The sequence below is a fragment of the Quercus lobata genome, chromosome 5 (assembly GCF_001633185.2).
Source record: "Quercus lobata isolate SW786 chromosome 5, ValleyOak3.0 Primary Assembly, whole genome shotgun sequence".
NCBI lineage: Eukaryota > Viridiplantae > Streptophyta > Magnoliopsida > Fagales > Fagaceae > Quercus > Quercus lobata.
The window spans coordinates 27,200,115-27,216,235 of NC_044908.1; the positions used below are offsets into that span (position 1 = coordinate 27,200,115).

At 37.0% G+C, this 16,121-nt stretch overlaps 2 protein-coding genes across 4 annotated transcripts; both read left to right on the forward strand.

Annotated features, from left to right (window-relative positions):
• The first annotated feature begins 3,438 nt into the window (after positions 1-3,438).
• On the forward strand, positions 3,439-4,518 carry LOC115990270. Its single transcript, XM_031114118.1, has one exon. It carries the CDS (start codon positions 3,439-3,441, stop codon positions 4,516-4,518), a length of 1,080 nt encoding a protein of 359 aa, XP_030969978.1.
• Positions 4,519-11,878: 7,360 nt separating this feature from the next.
• LOC115992990 (boron transporter 4-like) lies at positions 11,879-15,819 on the forward strand. 3 transcript variants are annotated; one of them, XM_031117253.1, is made up of 11 exons: positions 11,879-11,986; positions 12,888-12,995; positions 13,211-13,293; positions 13,510-13,702; positions 13,788-13,926; positions 14,017-14,182; positions 14,260-14,426; positions 14,588-14,761; positions 14,853-14,948; positions 15,040-15,168; positions 15,394-15,819. In XM_031117253.1, exons 2-11 carry the CDS (start codon positions 12,892-12,894, stop codon positions 15,802-15,804), a joined length of 1,662 nt encoding a protein of 553 aa, XP_030973113.1. In that variant the 5' UTR covers positions 11,879-11,986; positions 12,888-12,891; the 3' UTR covers positions 15,805-15,819. The 3 variants fall into 3 exon arrangements, with proteins under 3 accessions (XP_030973113.1, XP_030973115.1, XP_030973114.1); XM_031117255.1 differs by having other exon boundaries at positions 14,687-14,761; XM_031117254.1 differs by having other exon boundaries at positions 11,897-12,003.
• Positions 15,820-16,121: the final 302 nt, after the last annotated feature.

The following is a 16,121-nucleotide window of genomic DNA, read 5'->3' on the forward strand; positions in this document are numbered from 1 at the left end:
ATACCCTTAAATTCTAAAACTTCAAAATGTAAAATCTAAACACTTCCAAATTTTAAGGGTTCTGTTTGCAATTTAGCCTAAAAATAATATCAATGAATTGATGGGTGAATTATCAAAACATAATTATCTTAGTACATTGTAAATTTTTCGTTGCAAGAAGAAAGTTTATCAAATTGTCAGTACCATACTACCATAAGTCACACGAAAAGAATCTGAACTCAAAATCTAATCTGACATTGAACCTAAGATAAGATGTGGCATATATTGAAAAATATGATTGAAGAAAAGATAAATAAATACCAGCTCTTTTATTAGCTATCAAGCCCCTTGGCTCTTTAGGGAATTATTTTAGTAAAGCTAATATTTTATTGTGTTACTTACAAATCTCTCAAGAAGAATGTGGAAAGAGTGTCAATGAAAATGTAAAAACTTGGTAAGCAAGAGCCATTTGGGGGAGGAGAACAAAGATTCATTCGTTGGTTTCATTCAGTTTCACTCAAATCACTGCTCAAAGGTAAAGAGTGCAAGGGGCACCATTTATAGTATTCCAATTCCATGGTACTTTACTTTAAAATGCTAAATAAATCTGAAAATTTTTAAGTTTTCTAGATTCTAATCCAAATTGGCAGGAACTTCTTGTTTACATGCTTCCTTTGGTGCAATGCTGCTTTTGTTCTTTATTTGATTTTGTCTACAAGTGTGAGACCAAACAAAAAATAAAAAGAAATTTATTATTAGAAAACTGTGTCTTGAAGTTGTAAGGGGCTTTGGATTCAATGTGCACAGAAGCAATGCAGGAAGATATTGAGATTTTAGTGACCAAAGTAAAGAGGTTGCTTCTTTAGTTGTTTTAATTTAATGTTTTTATTGATGAAACTAAATCAAAACTCGTTAATTTGCTTTTATTTAACAATTGGCTTAAGCATTAAGCTTTATTCAATCTAGTATATTATTAATGATAAAAATTGAGTCTAGAATCCAGTTATACTGGACCCATCCGGATAATGTCATGTGTCCATTGTTGGACATGTGTTATCATCTAGATAGGTCTAGTTCAACTAGTTTAAAAATTGAAGTGTTCCACTTTAGTTTATTTCTAACTCTTCCTCAAAAAAAAAAAAAAAAAAAAAGTTTATTTCCAACTGATCCAATTAAGAGCATTATTATCGGAGAGATTGTCGTGTCCTTCCCCTTTTGTTTGTAAATCATGTTTTCAGAGAGGCTCATGGATTATCCCATTATTTGGCCCGCTGGGCCCTTTTGTATGAGAAGGTGGGAAGCATTAGGCCCAGTGTGTAGATGGGCAAAGTTCCCCAGTCTTTTGTACACTTTTATTAAATATATATATTTTTTCTTCAACGAATCCTCTTATTTTAGCCCATTAAGACTTTTTTTTTCCCTAAATTTTGGACTTTGTGCTTGATTTTATCTTCAATGTTTGCTTGCTGATCCTTGGAAATATGGAATCCACCATTAGGAAAGGAAAAGATATGAGCCATTTATCTTTGCATTTTACGTCTATTAAAAGAGTTGTACAGCAAAACACGAACTTGGTAAAAAATCAGCCTTGAGAACATGTTTATCAGTCTTAGAGACTATATGAATGAAACAGTAGGAAATTAGTGATCCGTTTGGATTAAGGAAGAAGGACGGAAAGTAGAGAGGAGTAGAGTAGAATTGATTGAAAATTAGCCTAATTTTTAGTTAATTCTACTCCACTTTCCCTTCTCCTCCCTCAATTCAAATAGGTCATAGGTGTGCTTCAATATATATATATATATATATTTTTTTTTTTTTTTTCCTTCTTAGTATTAAGTTTTTCAAAGAATTCTCAAAACTAATAATAACTTAATGAATTTTTCTCGCCCTAGTTTCTCCCTGAGACACTAGAGCGTAGAACCTACCTTATCTTCCCCGGAATGATAAACCCTCCCCTCTGCTGAATCCTCCATAGCAGTAGGGATCCTTGACCTCCGTTCTCTTTTACGTGTGGTCTACTTTCTTTATTCTCACTCTTCCATTATTGCTAAACCTCATGGACGAAATCCTTTACGACTGGAAAAAATTATCACTGACAGAAGAAGAAGATGTTAAGCTTAGTCTATCAAGATCCAAAAATATACGAAGAAAGGAGTATATTTTGGCTGCTAAGTTCCTCACAAAAAGAGCTCTCAACGTGGAAGCCATAGGTCGCACGTTCAAACCTCTATGGAGAGCCAAAAAAGATTTCAAAGTTCGTGAAGCCGGAGATCACATTCTATTATTCGTCTTTGAACTCGAAGCAGATGCAGAATGGGTTCTTGCCAATGAACCCTGGACTTTCGATAAACACGCAGTCCTTCTTCAGAGGTTTGATGGTTCCACACCGCCGAGATACCTAAGATTCACTAAACTGAAATTTTGGGTGCAAATATACGGTTTACCGATAAGTATGTTGGACCCAGAGACGGCAATTGAATTAGGAGAATCTCTCGGTCAGGTAACACCATGTACGAACCCAAATGAGTTGGTGGGGGGTGATTTTCTACGTGTTCATGTGGAAATCGATGTTTCAAAGCCTCTCTGCTGGGGTCGAAGAGTCGCATTGGATGATAACACTGAACAATGGATTTCATTTAAGTATGAAAAGCTTCCAAACTTTTGTTACTGGTGTGGTCTGATTTCTCATGATGGGAAGGACTGTGACCTCTGGTTAGCAAGGAAAGATTCAAGGAACACAGAACCTACGGAGTACGGACCGTGGTTGAGAGCGACGCCTTTTAACCCAGGGAAAACTTCTTTCACCGTTGTCTCTGGTATGGGCGACGGACTGGGAGGAGCATCAAAGCAAACAACAACGACAACTAACACGGAGGTTCGACCAACCGGAACGAGTACGGTAAGATCCGATCCCGGCGAGAATAACGGCGTGAATCGGCTTCAGGTACCCGTTACGAAAACAAGTAAAACAGGGGCGCAATCCTTGCCAGAATCCCAGAAAAGTCGCATTCCAATAAATGAGGTAATAACGTCCAAATCTGCATTATACACTTACCATACTGATTCAATTGACTTTGATGCGCAGATACAGGAAATAGACGTTGCTCTTGGGACTGTTGACAGTTGTGAAAATCACGTGGCCTCCACTTCAATTGATACTACTCAAGTATTAGCAAGCAATGATGCCACGGTAACACCCTCTATGCCAGATCACACCCAAATAAATCAGAAACAAGCTCCTCACGTGGCAGCCAACAGAACTTTGCGATCTTGGAAAAGGCTAGCACGTGATAGCTCTATGGAAATTGAATTTACTCAAGAACCCACGGCCACAAAAAGAAACAGAGACGAGGAGTTGGAAGTTCTTCCCGAGTTACCTTGCAAAAAGATACAGGTTTCAAAGGAAGATTGTCAACAAAATAAAATGGTGGAGGCTGCTCAGCAGCCCCGCCAGGCACAATGAGTCTCTTAGTATGGAACTGTCACGGGCTTGGGAACCTACGTACAGGGAAGGAGCTTGAAGTTTTGATTCGGGCTAAAGATCCCTCCGTCGTGTTTTTAGCCGAAACATGGGCGGACGAAGCTAGGCTAAAAGAAGTCCAAAGGAATATCAAGTTTGATAATTTGTTTTACGTGGAAAGAAATCATAGAGGTGGTGGGGGTTTGGCTCTATACTGGAAGAATTCCACGGATGTACACGTAGATTCATTCTCCAAACATCATATAGATTCAATTATCAACAAAGGCAATGATGAAGCATGGAGATTCACAGGTTTTTATGGAGAACCAGCAACTCACATGAGAATTGAAGCCTGGAATAAACTCCGACTACTCAACACAAAACACAACCTCCCTTGGCTATGCGCTGGAGACTTTAATGAAATCACCAGACACTCAGAAAAATTGGGGGGTAACAATAGAAGCCAAGCTCAGATGCAACTTTTTAGGGATGTCATAGATGAGTGTGGATTCCTTGATCTTGGGTATGTAGGCGATCAATTCACTTGGAGAAAGCATTTTGCAGATGGTCACTCACTGTGGGAAAGATTGGATCGAGGTCTGGCCAACCACGATTGGTTCATGAAATTCTCAGGTTCAAAAGTACATCACCTGCATTCAGACTCTTCAGATCACTTACCACTATGGATCACCTTGGATGGTTTAGATATTCCTACATTCTCTAAACCATTTAGGTTTGAAGAAATGTGGCTCTCAGACCGTGGGTGCTCAGAGGTTGTAGAAGCGGTGTGGCTTTCTAGGGAAGATGGAGATGTGCAGGATCATGTCATTCGTAAAATTGACAAATGTGGTAAAGAATTAAGAGTTTGGAATCGGAATTGCTTTGGCAATGTTAGAGTGGTGTTAAGTCGAAAGAGAAAGGAGTTAAAAGATGCTGAAAAAGTAGCCATGAGATCCGGAAATAATCAACAGGTCAGAGAATTGAAGAAGGAAATTGCTGAGTTAGTTGACAAGGAAAATAGACTTTGGTTCCAGAGGTCCAAAGTCTTGTGGGCAAAATTTGGAGATAGAAACTTATAGTTCTTTCACAGCCAAGCTTCACAAAGGAAGAGGAAAAATCTAATCCGGAAGCTGAAGGACTCCAATGGCCATGTGTTTGAGGAAAATGAGGGGATAGCGGAATGTCTAGTGCAATACTACCAGAATCTCCTCAGTTCAGAAAACCAGCAAGTTTGTGACTCAGCTACAGACTCAATTTAGACAGTGATTACTGAGGAAATGAACTCCAAGCTCTCCTCTGAATTCACTCATATGGAGGTAAAGCAAGCCATTAACCAAATGGCCCCACTTAAGGCCCCTGGGCCGGACGGTATGCCTCCTCTCTTTTATCAACACTACTGGAATTTAATTGGTGATGATATATCTAACACTGTGTTGCATTACCTTAATTCTGCCTCTCTACCTGAACACCTCAATCACACCTTTATCACACTCATTCCAAAAAAGAAGAATCCCGAATTTGCATCTGAATTTAGACCCATAAGCTTATGCAATGTTTTGTATAAAATTTTCTCTAAAGTTCTAACTAATAGACTTAAGAAAATTTTGCCTAATATTATCACTGAGAATCAAAGTGCTTTCACTAAGAGTCGTCTTATTTCTGACAATATTCTTGTAGCTTTTGAGTCTTTACACAGTATGCAGAGACACTCAGGGAAGGAAGGTTACATGGCCATTAAGCTGGACATGAGTAAAGCATATGATAGAGTGGAGTGGGGGTACTTAGAATCTGTCATGGTTAAAATGGGGTTCACAGATCACTGGATCAAACTCATGATGTTATGTGTCAAGACGGTGACCTATTCAATACTGGTGAATGGGGAACCTAAAGGCATGATCACACCAACAAGAGGCATCAGACAGGGCGACCCCTTATCCCCCTTTCTATTCTTACTTTGTACTGAAGGTCTTAATGGGCTTCTTCTCCAAGCAGCTCACCAAGGACATATTAAGGGTTACTCTCTTTGTAGAAATAGTCCACGTCTAACCCACCTTTTGTTTGCAGATGATAGCTTGCTGTTTTGCAGGGCCACCAACGAGGAGTGCCAAAGAGTTTTGGATATTCTGGATGTATATGGGAAATGCTCAGGTCAACGAATTAACCGTAGCAAGACGACAATCTTTTTTAGTAAATCTACGAAGGTTGAGTCTAGAGATCAAATTAAATTGGCATTGGGAATTCCTGAAATCATTCAGTACGAAAAATATTTGGGGTTACCTTCACTGGTGGGTAGAAACAAAAAAGCAAGCTTCAATTATATAAAGGAAAGGGTATGGAAAAAACTGCAGGGGTGGAAGGAGAAGCTTCTTTCACAAGCTGGAAGGGAGATTCTTATCAAGGCCGTTGTTCAGGCTATCCCAACCTACACAATGAGCTGCTTCAAACTCCCAGTTGGACTTTGTTCTGAAATTGAAAGCTTAATAAGAAGGTTTTGGTGGGGGCAGAAAGGAGAACGAAGAAAAATCCATTGGGTGAGATGGGACACACTTTGTCTCCCAAAAAATGAAGGCGGAATGGGTTTCAAAGATCTAGCCAATTTCAACGATGCTCTCTTGGCCAAACAGGCTTGGAGATTACTTCATAATAAGGATTCTCTATTCTATAGAGTCTTTAAAATGAAGTTCTTTCCAAACTGTAGTATATGGGAAGCTCAAGACTCTAGCTCTGGCTCACATGCTTGGCATAGCATATTAAAAGGAAGAGATGTCCTACTGAAGGGTGCAAGATGGAGGGTTGGGAATGGAGAAAATATTAGTATTTGGAATGACGCTTGGTTACCATCACAGGAGCACCCAAGGGTCCTTTCAGACATTGTTCCAGGCTTTGAAGATGGTAGAGTTTCTGAACTCATTAATCCGAGTATAAGAACTTGGGATGCAAATTTAGTGCATGGCTTATTGTCACTTGAAGAAGCTGCATTGGTTCTCAGCATCCCACTGAGCCGTACCCCAGTGGAGGACAAAATCATTTGGCCTTTCACCCCCTCAGGTAACTATACGGTAAACTCGGGTTCCAAGTTCCTAGCCAAACTAAACTCTATGTTGGTTCATGCAAGTAATCCGCAGCAGCAAAATGAGGTTTGGAAGCTGATTTGGGGGCTCAATGTTCCAAATAAAGTACGAAATTTCATGTGGCGGGTCTGCAAAGAAGCCATTCCAGCAAAGCACAATCTGTTGAAAAGGAAGATCCTAAATGAAGATAGATGTGAACAATGTGGAGTGGAGTCTGAAACAGCTGCCCATGCACTTTGGAATTGTTCCAATCTGGACGAAATTTGGGATAACACTCCAGGTTTTGAAGACCGTGACCAACTGGGCATCTCAAACATCACGGAACTAGTCAAGGTGACGCACGAAAGGAGGATGAACACGAAACTCATGGCTATGGTGATGTGGACGGTATGGCACAGGCGGAACCAACTCCGAGTAAACTCCAACGCCCTTCCCAAAGCCCAGGTTTTTCAACAAGCAATGCAGGTCCTTGAAATGTTCCAAAGGAGCCAACAATCCCTCATCAATCATGTAGCGAACACGAGAACTCAGCAGCATATTCAGTGGCGTCCTCCTCCGGATAATTGTGTGAAATTGAACTTCGACGGAGCCATTTTTCCGGAGTTGGGCAAAGCTGGTTTGGGTGTGGTTGTCCATGACTCTCATGGAAACGCCATTGCCTCACTGTCTGAACAAGCCTCACTGCCATCTGCACCAGTCATTGTGGAAGCCATGGCTGCTGCGAGAGCGATTACCTTCGCACAAGAACTTGGTATTAATGAGTTTATACTTGAAGGAGATTCAGAAGCAGTAATAAACACCCTTCGTAGCCCAGAAGCTTCATTGACAACTTATGGTCATCTTCTTGAATCTGCAAAATCCACTCTAGTTACCAGCAAATGTATTGCTTTTTCTCATATTCGTAGAAGCGGTAATAGAGTAGCCCATAACCTAGCTAAATATGCTAGACATGTTAGAGGTTTGTCGGTGTGGGTGGAGGACATGCCACCACACCTCTATGATGTACTTTTTGCTGATCCCGGTTGATTTTTTCAATAAATTAGTAGTCTTCATTCTCAAAAAAAAAAAAAAAAAAAAGTTTTTCAAAGATCCCAATTAATTTAAAGGGCAATGATTCCCCACACAAAAAATCAGTAATTTATTTCTTGTAGCTTAAGTATTTGCTTTAAATGATGTTACTTAATTATTGAATTCAATTGTTATCAATGAGTATTTCCTATTACGAAGGAGTGCAGATAAAAAGATTATAATACAAATCTTAGTGGAGCACAAATGTGAGCAAGATGATTTATATTTAGAAAATTACAGTTATATATAGGGTGTAATGTGCGAGAAGGTCACACTATACATTCCAATTCATAGATTGATTTATATATATGATAACATAATCACAAGTGACAACTCAACAACCATGTTAATTGTTGGTTGTGGTTTAAATCTTATCATATTTTGTTTACTTGGTTACCAAGCCAGGCACTTTGCCACCTGAATTGCAACATATGTGTTCACTCGCACACCATAAAAAGGTATGTGGGGGGCCAAATCCAATTCTATGGCAATAAGAATAGGGCGATTCATGTGTGTACTTGGAGACTTCTGCAATGTGATCCGAATATCTCTTCACACAAAGCAGTCCAAGTCCAAAGAAAAAGATATTGAAAGCCCCATGTCAGTCTTTTTTTGCCAGTTTTCTTGACAGTATATATAACATACTTTAGCTAGTGTTCGTTTGGAGCCTTGCACAAGTCACGATTATAAATTTTGATGGCTCCATGAATATGTTCCTCTTCTTGCCAAGTTGCGATAACACTAATCCATCAATAGTGTGTGATGTTTAAAATCTTGCTTTCTTGTTTGTTCTTAAATTTGGTGTGGCTAAGAAACTCTCACACTTGGTGCCCTAATTGGCTCCATTGGTTGAGGAGAACAAACGTAATATTGTTATTCTAAGCTATTTTCTATCGCTTAGAAATCATCACACCACATTTTCCATATCCTTGTTGCACGTGATTGTGCTCATTATTAGTCATTACATTTTTTTCCTTAATAGGGTTCAACAATTTTCAAGCCTGAGTTCTTATAAACCTGTCATTTTTTATGAACTTTGCTTTAAAGAGATGCTCAAGGCAAATGACTATCACCAATTTGACTGCAAGCTTGCTTGGAAGTTGGGAAGGATACAAATTAGCAACACCTTACTAGAATTAACTTAGCCCCACAACTTGGGCTTTACTTCTAATAGAGAGTTTGGCCACTTTTTTTTTTTTTTTGGGAGAAAGTGAGAGTTTGGCCACTTAAATGTACAGGCTACAGTTATTCAATGATATATATGGACTTCGAAAGTAACAATTCTCACAATAATAATCTCACTTGTACAGTGCAATTTGTTTGCCTAATTATCTCTCTCAGAGAGAGAGAGAGAGAGAGAGATCATTAGCATGGTTCGGCCTTGAAGGCCTACATCCAAGTATAGATCTATATTATCCAATGCGCCAATTAGCTTGGCTCTGAAATATTCAGAGAGAGAGATCATTAGCATGGTTCGGCCTTGAAGGCCTACATCCAAGTATAGATTTATATTATCCAATGCGCCAATTAGCTTGGCTCTGAAATATTCAGATACTAATCTTAAAGTGTACCACTAGTTAGGTTTGCACAATAAACCTATACAAATATTTCTAACAAACCCCTCCAATTTAAGATGAAATTTTGAGGTCAATTTTGTGAGAAAGTAGACACAAAGAGAGACACAAATCAAAGTTTTAATGTGATTTGGCCCACATGACTAACTATATATAAACACCTTATTTTGTACCCCCAACGATTTAAACCTTTAGTTGTCAATGAGAATGTTAAAAAGAGTAAGTATCAGCCAAAAAGGTAGAAAAATGTTAAAATATTTATAAAAGAATTATAATGTTTCATACACAAGGTTCATTGTTGCGTAGTGCGTATGCAATATTACGTTACATATCGATTAGCTAGATTACACAATTAATAGGACTTCTGACCTAAAGCAAAGAAACATAAAAAGAGATTATATAATAATAATTACAACGGAGGAAAAGAGATTTGAACCTTGAACATTTTCATTGGAAACAAAAGGAGGTCTAATTATCCATATGAACGATGTGAAACGAGAGAGAGAGAGAGAGAGAGAGAGAGAGAATTAACATGGTTTGGTTTTAAAGGCCTAGATCCATTCTATAACCTAGTTTTTGAACTTAAATCTTGGGTTTATAAACGGATTCCATGTTAATATAAGTTTGCTTTCTTTCTAGATTGTAACTAGTAAATGAAGCATTGTAAGTTTGCTTTCTTTCTAGTGTAACTAGTAAATGAAGCATTGCATTCTTTCTTTTCATAGATCGCATCTAGTACCAAAATTTTTCCCTTTTTAGATTGTAGTTCGGACCAATGTCATGTAAATTTTTTTATTCTTTTTTACTAAGTGATTTTAAGATTATCCAACAGAGATACATTTCATAAAGTTAAAAAGTGAAGTTGTGAGTATAATTTTTTGTTTTTTTTTTTTGTTTACACCAATTTTAAAACTTTTTTTTTGGCGTGTGCGTGTGGATTTGTAGGTTTGCGTAGCTGTATTTCACCAAAGAAAAAAAACACTTCTTGCTAGATGTATCTATTTTTCGTCTGGCTATTGGTTGGTCCATCACGTGTTGTGTTTCTTTGAAACCTTGTGTTGTGTTTTGTAATATGCCAGATACTTAAATGAACGCCCATTAAAAAATAAATAAATAAGGGCCAATAGTTTTGCCAGAGAACGATATCGCAAAGGTCCAAATCCAATGTCGACTTGCCAAATTAATTTTTTGCCCAAATCAGACCAACCATTGACCAAAGAAACAGCCGCGGCTTTAGAAATTTTTTTGGGTGATGACTAAAAAATTTAAATTACCACAATATTTTTATTGGTATAATTTTTTAAGGAAAAATGAAAATAGAAATTATTTTTATTGAATAGATTGAACGAATTACAAATTTTATCTTTTTGTTTTATATTAGGCTTTTTGTTGAATAATTTTTTCATTTGTTGTTGTTTGGTCTTGTCTTGTTTTTGTTTTGTTTATGTTTGTTATTATTTGAGCTAATATTTATTGTTGTTATTTAAGCTTTAAAAAAAAAAAGGGATTAAGAATTATATTTGGAGGCAGAATTAATTTTGGAGTAATGCTACGTTCACAATATTTTTACAATAAATCTTATACAAAAAGTTGTTATTGGTGGGTAAAAAAATAATATTAGTATTTGGCCTAAAATTTGAATCAGTAGTAGCTTACTACATTAGATTTGTTGTAAAATTATTGTAAAAATATTGTGAATGTAGTAGCACTACTCTTATTTTTGTTGAACTCAAATTTTTGTAATTTTCAAGTCAAGGTGTTCAAAATTTTTATTAGGATAGTCACAATAGGTTAATTTAGCATATAACATTTTTTTGGTAAGTGTATATATTGCAAGTAGAGCCGCCACCGCAAAGAAACCAAAACTTCAGTCATTTTCACTCAAACTTGAGCTTCAATCACGTACATCTTCTTTTGTCTCTATGGACAATCCACATTCCTCAATGTTAAAACTTAAAATTCCTTTCCACCCAAAAAAAAAAAAAAATGTTAAAATTCCAATCATGCTGACCAATAAAAGATTGCTCAATATCCTTTCCATTATCTTTATTTATTTATTTATTACATGATCCAACCAGAGCTTAGTCATCTCTAACTACTACCCATCTTTTTTTTCATTATAAATACGATAATATTTCCAACTTATACAGTTTGTTTCAAAATTATTTTTTATTATTTTTTTAATTTTTAATCATTGATCTAAGATATTAATTGATTTTTGATGTAAACAATTTATAGATTAAACGATAAAAGACTTTCTCAATTGAATTAATTAGAATCCACGTTATCCCATATATTCTCGTTTGCCAAATTGCCACTTTGAAGCAGCCAGTAATAACTGTGATAGTTACTGTCTATTTTGTCTGCTTATTTGAAAATTCAATGTCTCAATAACTTGCCCATATTGTCTATTGGTTGAGGAGCTAGAACACGCGTTTATCTAAAGAAAATTAATTTTCACCGCATGGAAATTAGCATTGGATATCCTCACCTTATTTGTGAATGGTTATTCTTCAAAGCTCTTTGCAATTTCCAAAGCCCAACTTTTTGGAAACTCTTCTACATTTCATTTTCGTTGAATTTTCTTTCAAGCGATGCACATGCAGTTGCGTACCACATAGGGAGGGAGCTAGCCACTTACTTTCGTTCCCTTAGAGAAAGTAAGTGGGACCCCACATAAACATCGGACTCTTGGGTTCCGTTTAAGAGGCATTGGACTTTGCCTCCTTTCTTCGTCCCTTCCTTACAAACAACAAAGCAACAGCGACTCAAGGTAAAGGGAAGGAAGTCAAGAACACGAGGACACACTTTCTTCATCTTTGACAAGTTTTCCGGTGAGTTCTACAGCAATGTAAATATCACTATTATGTTTGTTCAGTCTTCTGAGAATGAATGCTGCTGCTTATTTATTTTGTCTCATTTAATGTTTTTTTTTCTTATGTAATATCTCTCTACCTTTTTCCTTTTTTTTTTTTTTTGGTATAAACCATGTTTTGTGCATGGTGGTTTTATATGGTATCTGGGTTTTTCCTTAATTTATGAATGTCAAAATAAATGCAAAAGATTTTGTTTAATGATTTACATGTTTGCTTGCCAAGAAAATGCTGGGAAATGAAGGAAATAACAATTTGAGTTCTTTTGTCTTTCTTTTTTTTATTTACTTCTTCTTCAAATTTTGTTGATTGTGATGAGAAAGGCAAGCAAGTAAAGAAAAGAAATTGACCCAACCAAGACTAATACAAGTAGTTATCTTTCTCTGTTTTGTTGAGTTTTTGATTGTTTTGGAAAGCAGAATGATGGAAAAGAAGAGGCTTTTATTTATGTCTTGCCATTTTCCCTGTTCTCTCTTCTACCAAACAGACTATTCATAAATCTTGTTGTCCAGTCAAATGACTTGGAGGAGTACAAGAGTGATTTTTTCATTCACAACAAAGAAAAATTTTGTTGCTTGATATAATCATTGCATGGAATTATTTTATTTTTTATGGAAGTTATTCTGCATGTTTTTTTAGTTTTTCACTCTGTTCTGTTTTGGTTTGCTGGTTTTTATTTATTTGCCATTTGATATTTGCTTTTATTTTGATTTTTTTTGAAATATTTTTTTTAATGCATATATGTTTTTGTTTCTGTTAAGCCAATAAAAAAAGGGATTTTCTCATTAAAATTATAAGATTTTGAACTCCTGCGTTCTGACTTTTTTATATTAAATTGTGGGATTTTTTTTTTCTTAATCAGAAAAATGGAGAACTTGAGAGCTCCCTTCAGGGGTATTGGAAATGACGTCAGAGGAAGATTACAGTGTTACAAACAAGATTGGACAAGCGGTCTTCGTTCTGGAATTGGGTATTTTATGTTGTTGATAATTCATTAGTTACAACTGGGGGGTGGGGGGAGGGAGGGTTTAAACCCTGGATGTCTTTGTTGTAAACACTAGAAAGTGATACTTGAGCTACAAGGTTTATGGCTGGATTAGAGTGATTTGTATTGTCTTTTATACACCTACTTTATAATTTGTCACATGGATTTGTATTTTTAATTCCATCAATTTCTCATTTTAGGATATTGGCCCCAACCACCTACATCTTCTTTGCTTCTGCTCTGCCTGTCATTGCCTTTGGTGAGCAACTAAGCAGAGATACAGGTTAGTCATCTAGGCTTTTTCTTCAGTGATTTGTTCAGTCGCTGATAAATTATTAGAAAGGCAAAGATGAACTAAGATATTAAGGCTTTTTGTTGTTTTGATTTTTGTTTCTTATGCCTCACTTTCTTGGTGACCAAATGGGGACTAAATGAAAAATCTTTTCTATCCTATTTTCTTTGATAAGTTTGAAAGCAATGGAAATTTTATTCTGTTCAGATGGTAGCTTGAGCACCGTTGATACTTTAGCTTCTACTGCTATTTGTGGTATCATACATGCGATTCTTGGAGGACAACCTCTTTTAATATTGGGAATTGCAGAACCAACTGTTATTATGTACACATATTTGTATAACTTTGCTAAAGGAAGGGAAGATTTGGGACGCGGACTCTTCTTGGCTTGGGCTGGATGGTAATAGGAATCAACCATCATTTGTTTAAGCATGTGCTCTTAATGAATTTTATGTAATTTGATATTATTGATACAAATTATGCAGGGTTTGTGTTTGGACAGCTCTCTTGCTGTTTCTTCTTGCAATATTCAATGCTTGCACAGTCATCAATAAATTTACGAGGATTGCAGGCGAACTGTTTGGCATGCTGATTGCTGTTCTCTTTATACAAGAGGCTATCAAGGTAACTCCAGTCTTGAAATGAATCAACTTAGGGAGTATACAACATCTACTTGAGAAGCATGCTGCTTAACACTCAAATTCTGAATGACAGGGAATGGCAAGTGAGTTTGAAGTTCCCAAAGCTGAGGACCCAAAGTCAGTGAAGTATCAATTTCAGTGGCTTTACACAAATGGATTACTGGGAATCATATTTACTTTTGGCCTTCTCTACACTGCTTTAAAGAGCAGAAAAGCGAGGTCATGGTGGTATGGCACAGGTTTGTCAAGCAAAAGTTATGCCTAGTCATTGAATAGGTTACATGTTGAATCTGAAAGTTATTACCATGTTATGCAGGGTGGTTTAGAAGCTTCATTGCAGACTATGGGGTTCCTTTGATGGTTCTAGTGTGGACAGCTCTGTCATTCGGTGTACCCGGAAAAGTTCCCTCTGGTGTTCCCAGAAGGCTCTACAGCCCTCTTGCTTGGGAATCCACATCTTTACACCATTGGACTGTAGTAAAGGTAAACTATGTCCTGTAATTTCCCCCCCCCCCCCCCTCCCTTTTTGCGTTCACTAATAGGCTCTCTTCTTGTAGTGTGTCTCATAACCTCCATGAAAGTATAAGATAGGAGTGTGTTTTTCTGTGTATGCACCAAAATATATTGATTCATATCTTCTGTAGGACATGGGCAAGGTTTCTCCAGCATACATCTTTGCAGCCTTTATTCCTGCTGTGATGATTGCAGGGCTTTACTTTTTTGACCACAGTGTTGCTTCACAGATGGCACAACAAAAGGAGTTCAATCTTAAGAACCCTTCTGCATATCATTATGATATCTTATTGCTAGCTTTCATGGTATGTATCACTAGTAATTTGTGTTGGCACTTATTTTTATTTGTACAATTTATGAAGACTTATGCTCTATATTTGTAAAACATGGTTGCAGACTTTGCTTTGTGGATTGCTTGGGTTACCTCCTTCGAATGGTGTCCTTCCACAGTCCCCCATGCACACTAAAAGCCTTGCTGTTCTTGAAAGGCAGGTGGGTTTATAGAAAGTCATAGGAATTTACTTGGGATAGTTGGTAATTGAGCTGGATTAGACAAGTAATTTAACTAATACATGAGTTGCAGTTGATGCGAAGGAAGATGGTGGAGAGCGCCAAGGAAAGCATAAGGCAGAATGCTAGCAACTCTGAAGTCTATGGCAAGATGCAATCTGTGTTCATAGAAATGGACAACAGTCAAGTTATACTTCCTCCGGTTAGTACTAACTTGTGAAAGAAACATGTTTTCTTTGAATCCCTCCTTCAACAGCATTTTTTCCTCTCTGAGATGGTCATTACTATTTTATCAAGAAAGTTGTTTACACTCTCTTGAGTTTATAATGATTGTATAGGCTCAATACCCCCACCCCCAAAAGACTTCATCCACATACAAAATTCTATATGCAAGTGGTTCCTGCACCCTAAAATACTTGTTTTGCAGATTACTTCAGTGGTTCAAGAGCTGGAAGACTTGAAGGAAGTGGTAATGAAAGGTGAAAATGCAAAGGATACATTTGATCCCGAGAAGCACATTGATGCTCACCTGCCTGTCCGAGTTAATGAGCAGAGAGTGAGTAATCTCTTACAGTCACTCATGGTGGCAGCATCAATTTTTGCTATGCCTGCAATAAAGAAGATACCTACATCAGTACTTTGGGGATACTTTGCTTTCATGGCCATAGACAGTCTTCCTGGGAACCAGTTTTGGGAAAGGATGCTCCTTCTTTTCATATCACCTGGACGGCGGTACAAGTATGTTGTAGTTCTTTTTATCCATTACATTTCTGCTCACATTTTAGCCAAATTTGCTTTATCTATGTCCCTTAACAAAGTGAAATTCAAACTAATGTAAATTTTTTTTATTATAATCATTTGACAATGTACACATATGCATACACACAAACGTTAGTGGATTCATTTCTCAAGAAGGGTATGAAGTTGTTGAATGACATGTAGAAATTATTGGGTCTAAAAAAGGGAAGAGACTTAATGATGATTATTTATTCCCAGCTACCCCCTGATTGGATGAAATGAACATGCTGATAGTCAAGTGTTTTCAAAAGAACCTTAGTAGAAATTATTTCTTCATCCTATTGGCATATATGTATGAGACATAGCTGCCAATGATTTTACTGATCCTTGTATGGCTGTGAAGCATTGAATTCCTAA

Coding starts and splice junctions, on each gene's coding strand:
- LOC115990270 (XM_031114118.1), top strand. CDS start 3,439: ATGAGTCTCTTAGTATGGAACTGTCACGGGCTTGGGAACCTACGTACA.
- LOC115992990 (XM_031117253.1), top strand. CDS start 12,892: ATGGAGAACTTGAGAGCTCCCTTCAGGGGTATTGGAAATGACGTCAGA. Junction 13,703..13,787: donor TTCTTGGCTTGGGCTGGATG/GTAATAGGAATC, acceptor CAAATTATGCAG/GGTTTGTGTTTGGACAGCTC. Junction 15,169..15,393: donor GTCAAGTTATACTTCCTCCG/GTTAGTACTAAC, acceptor CTTGTTTTGCAG/ATTACTTCAGTGGTTCAAGA.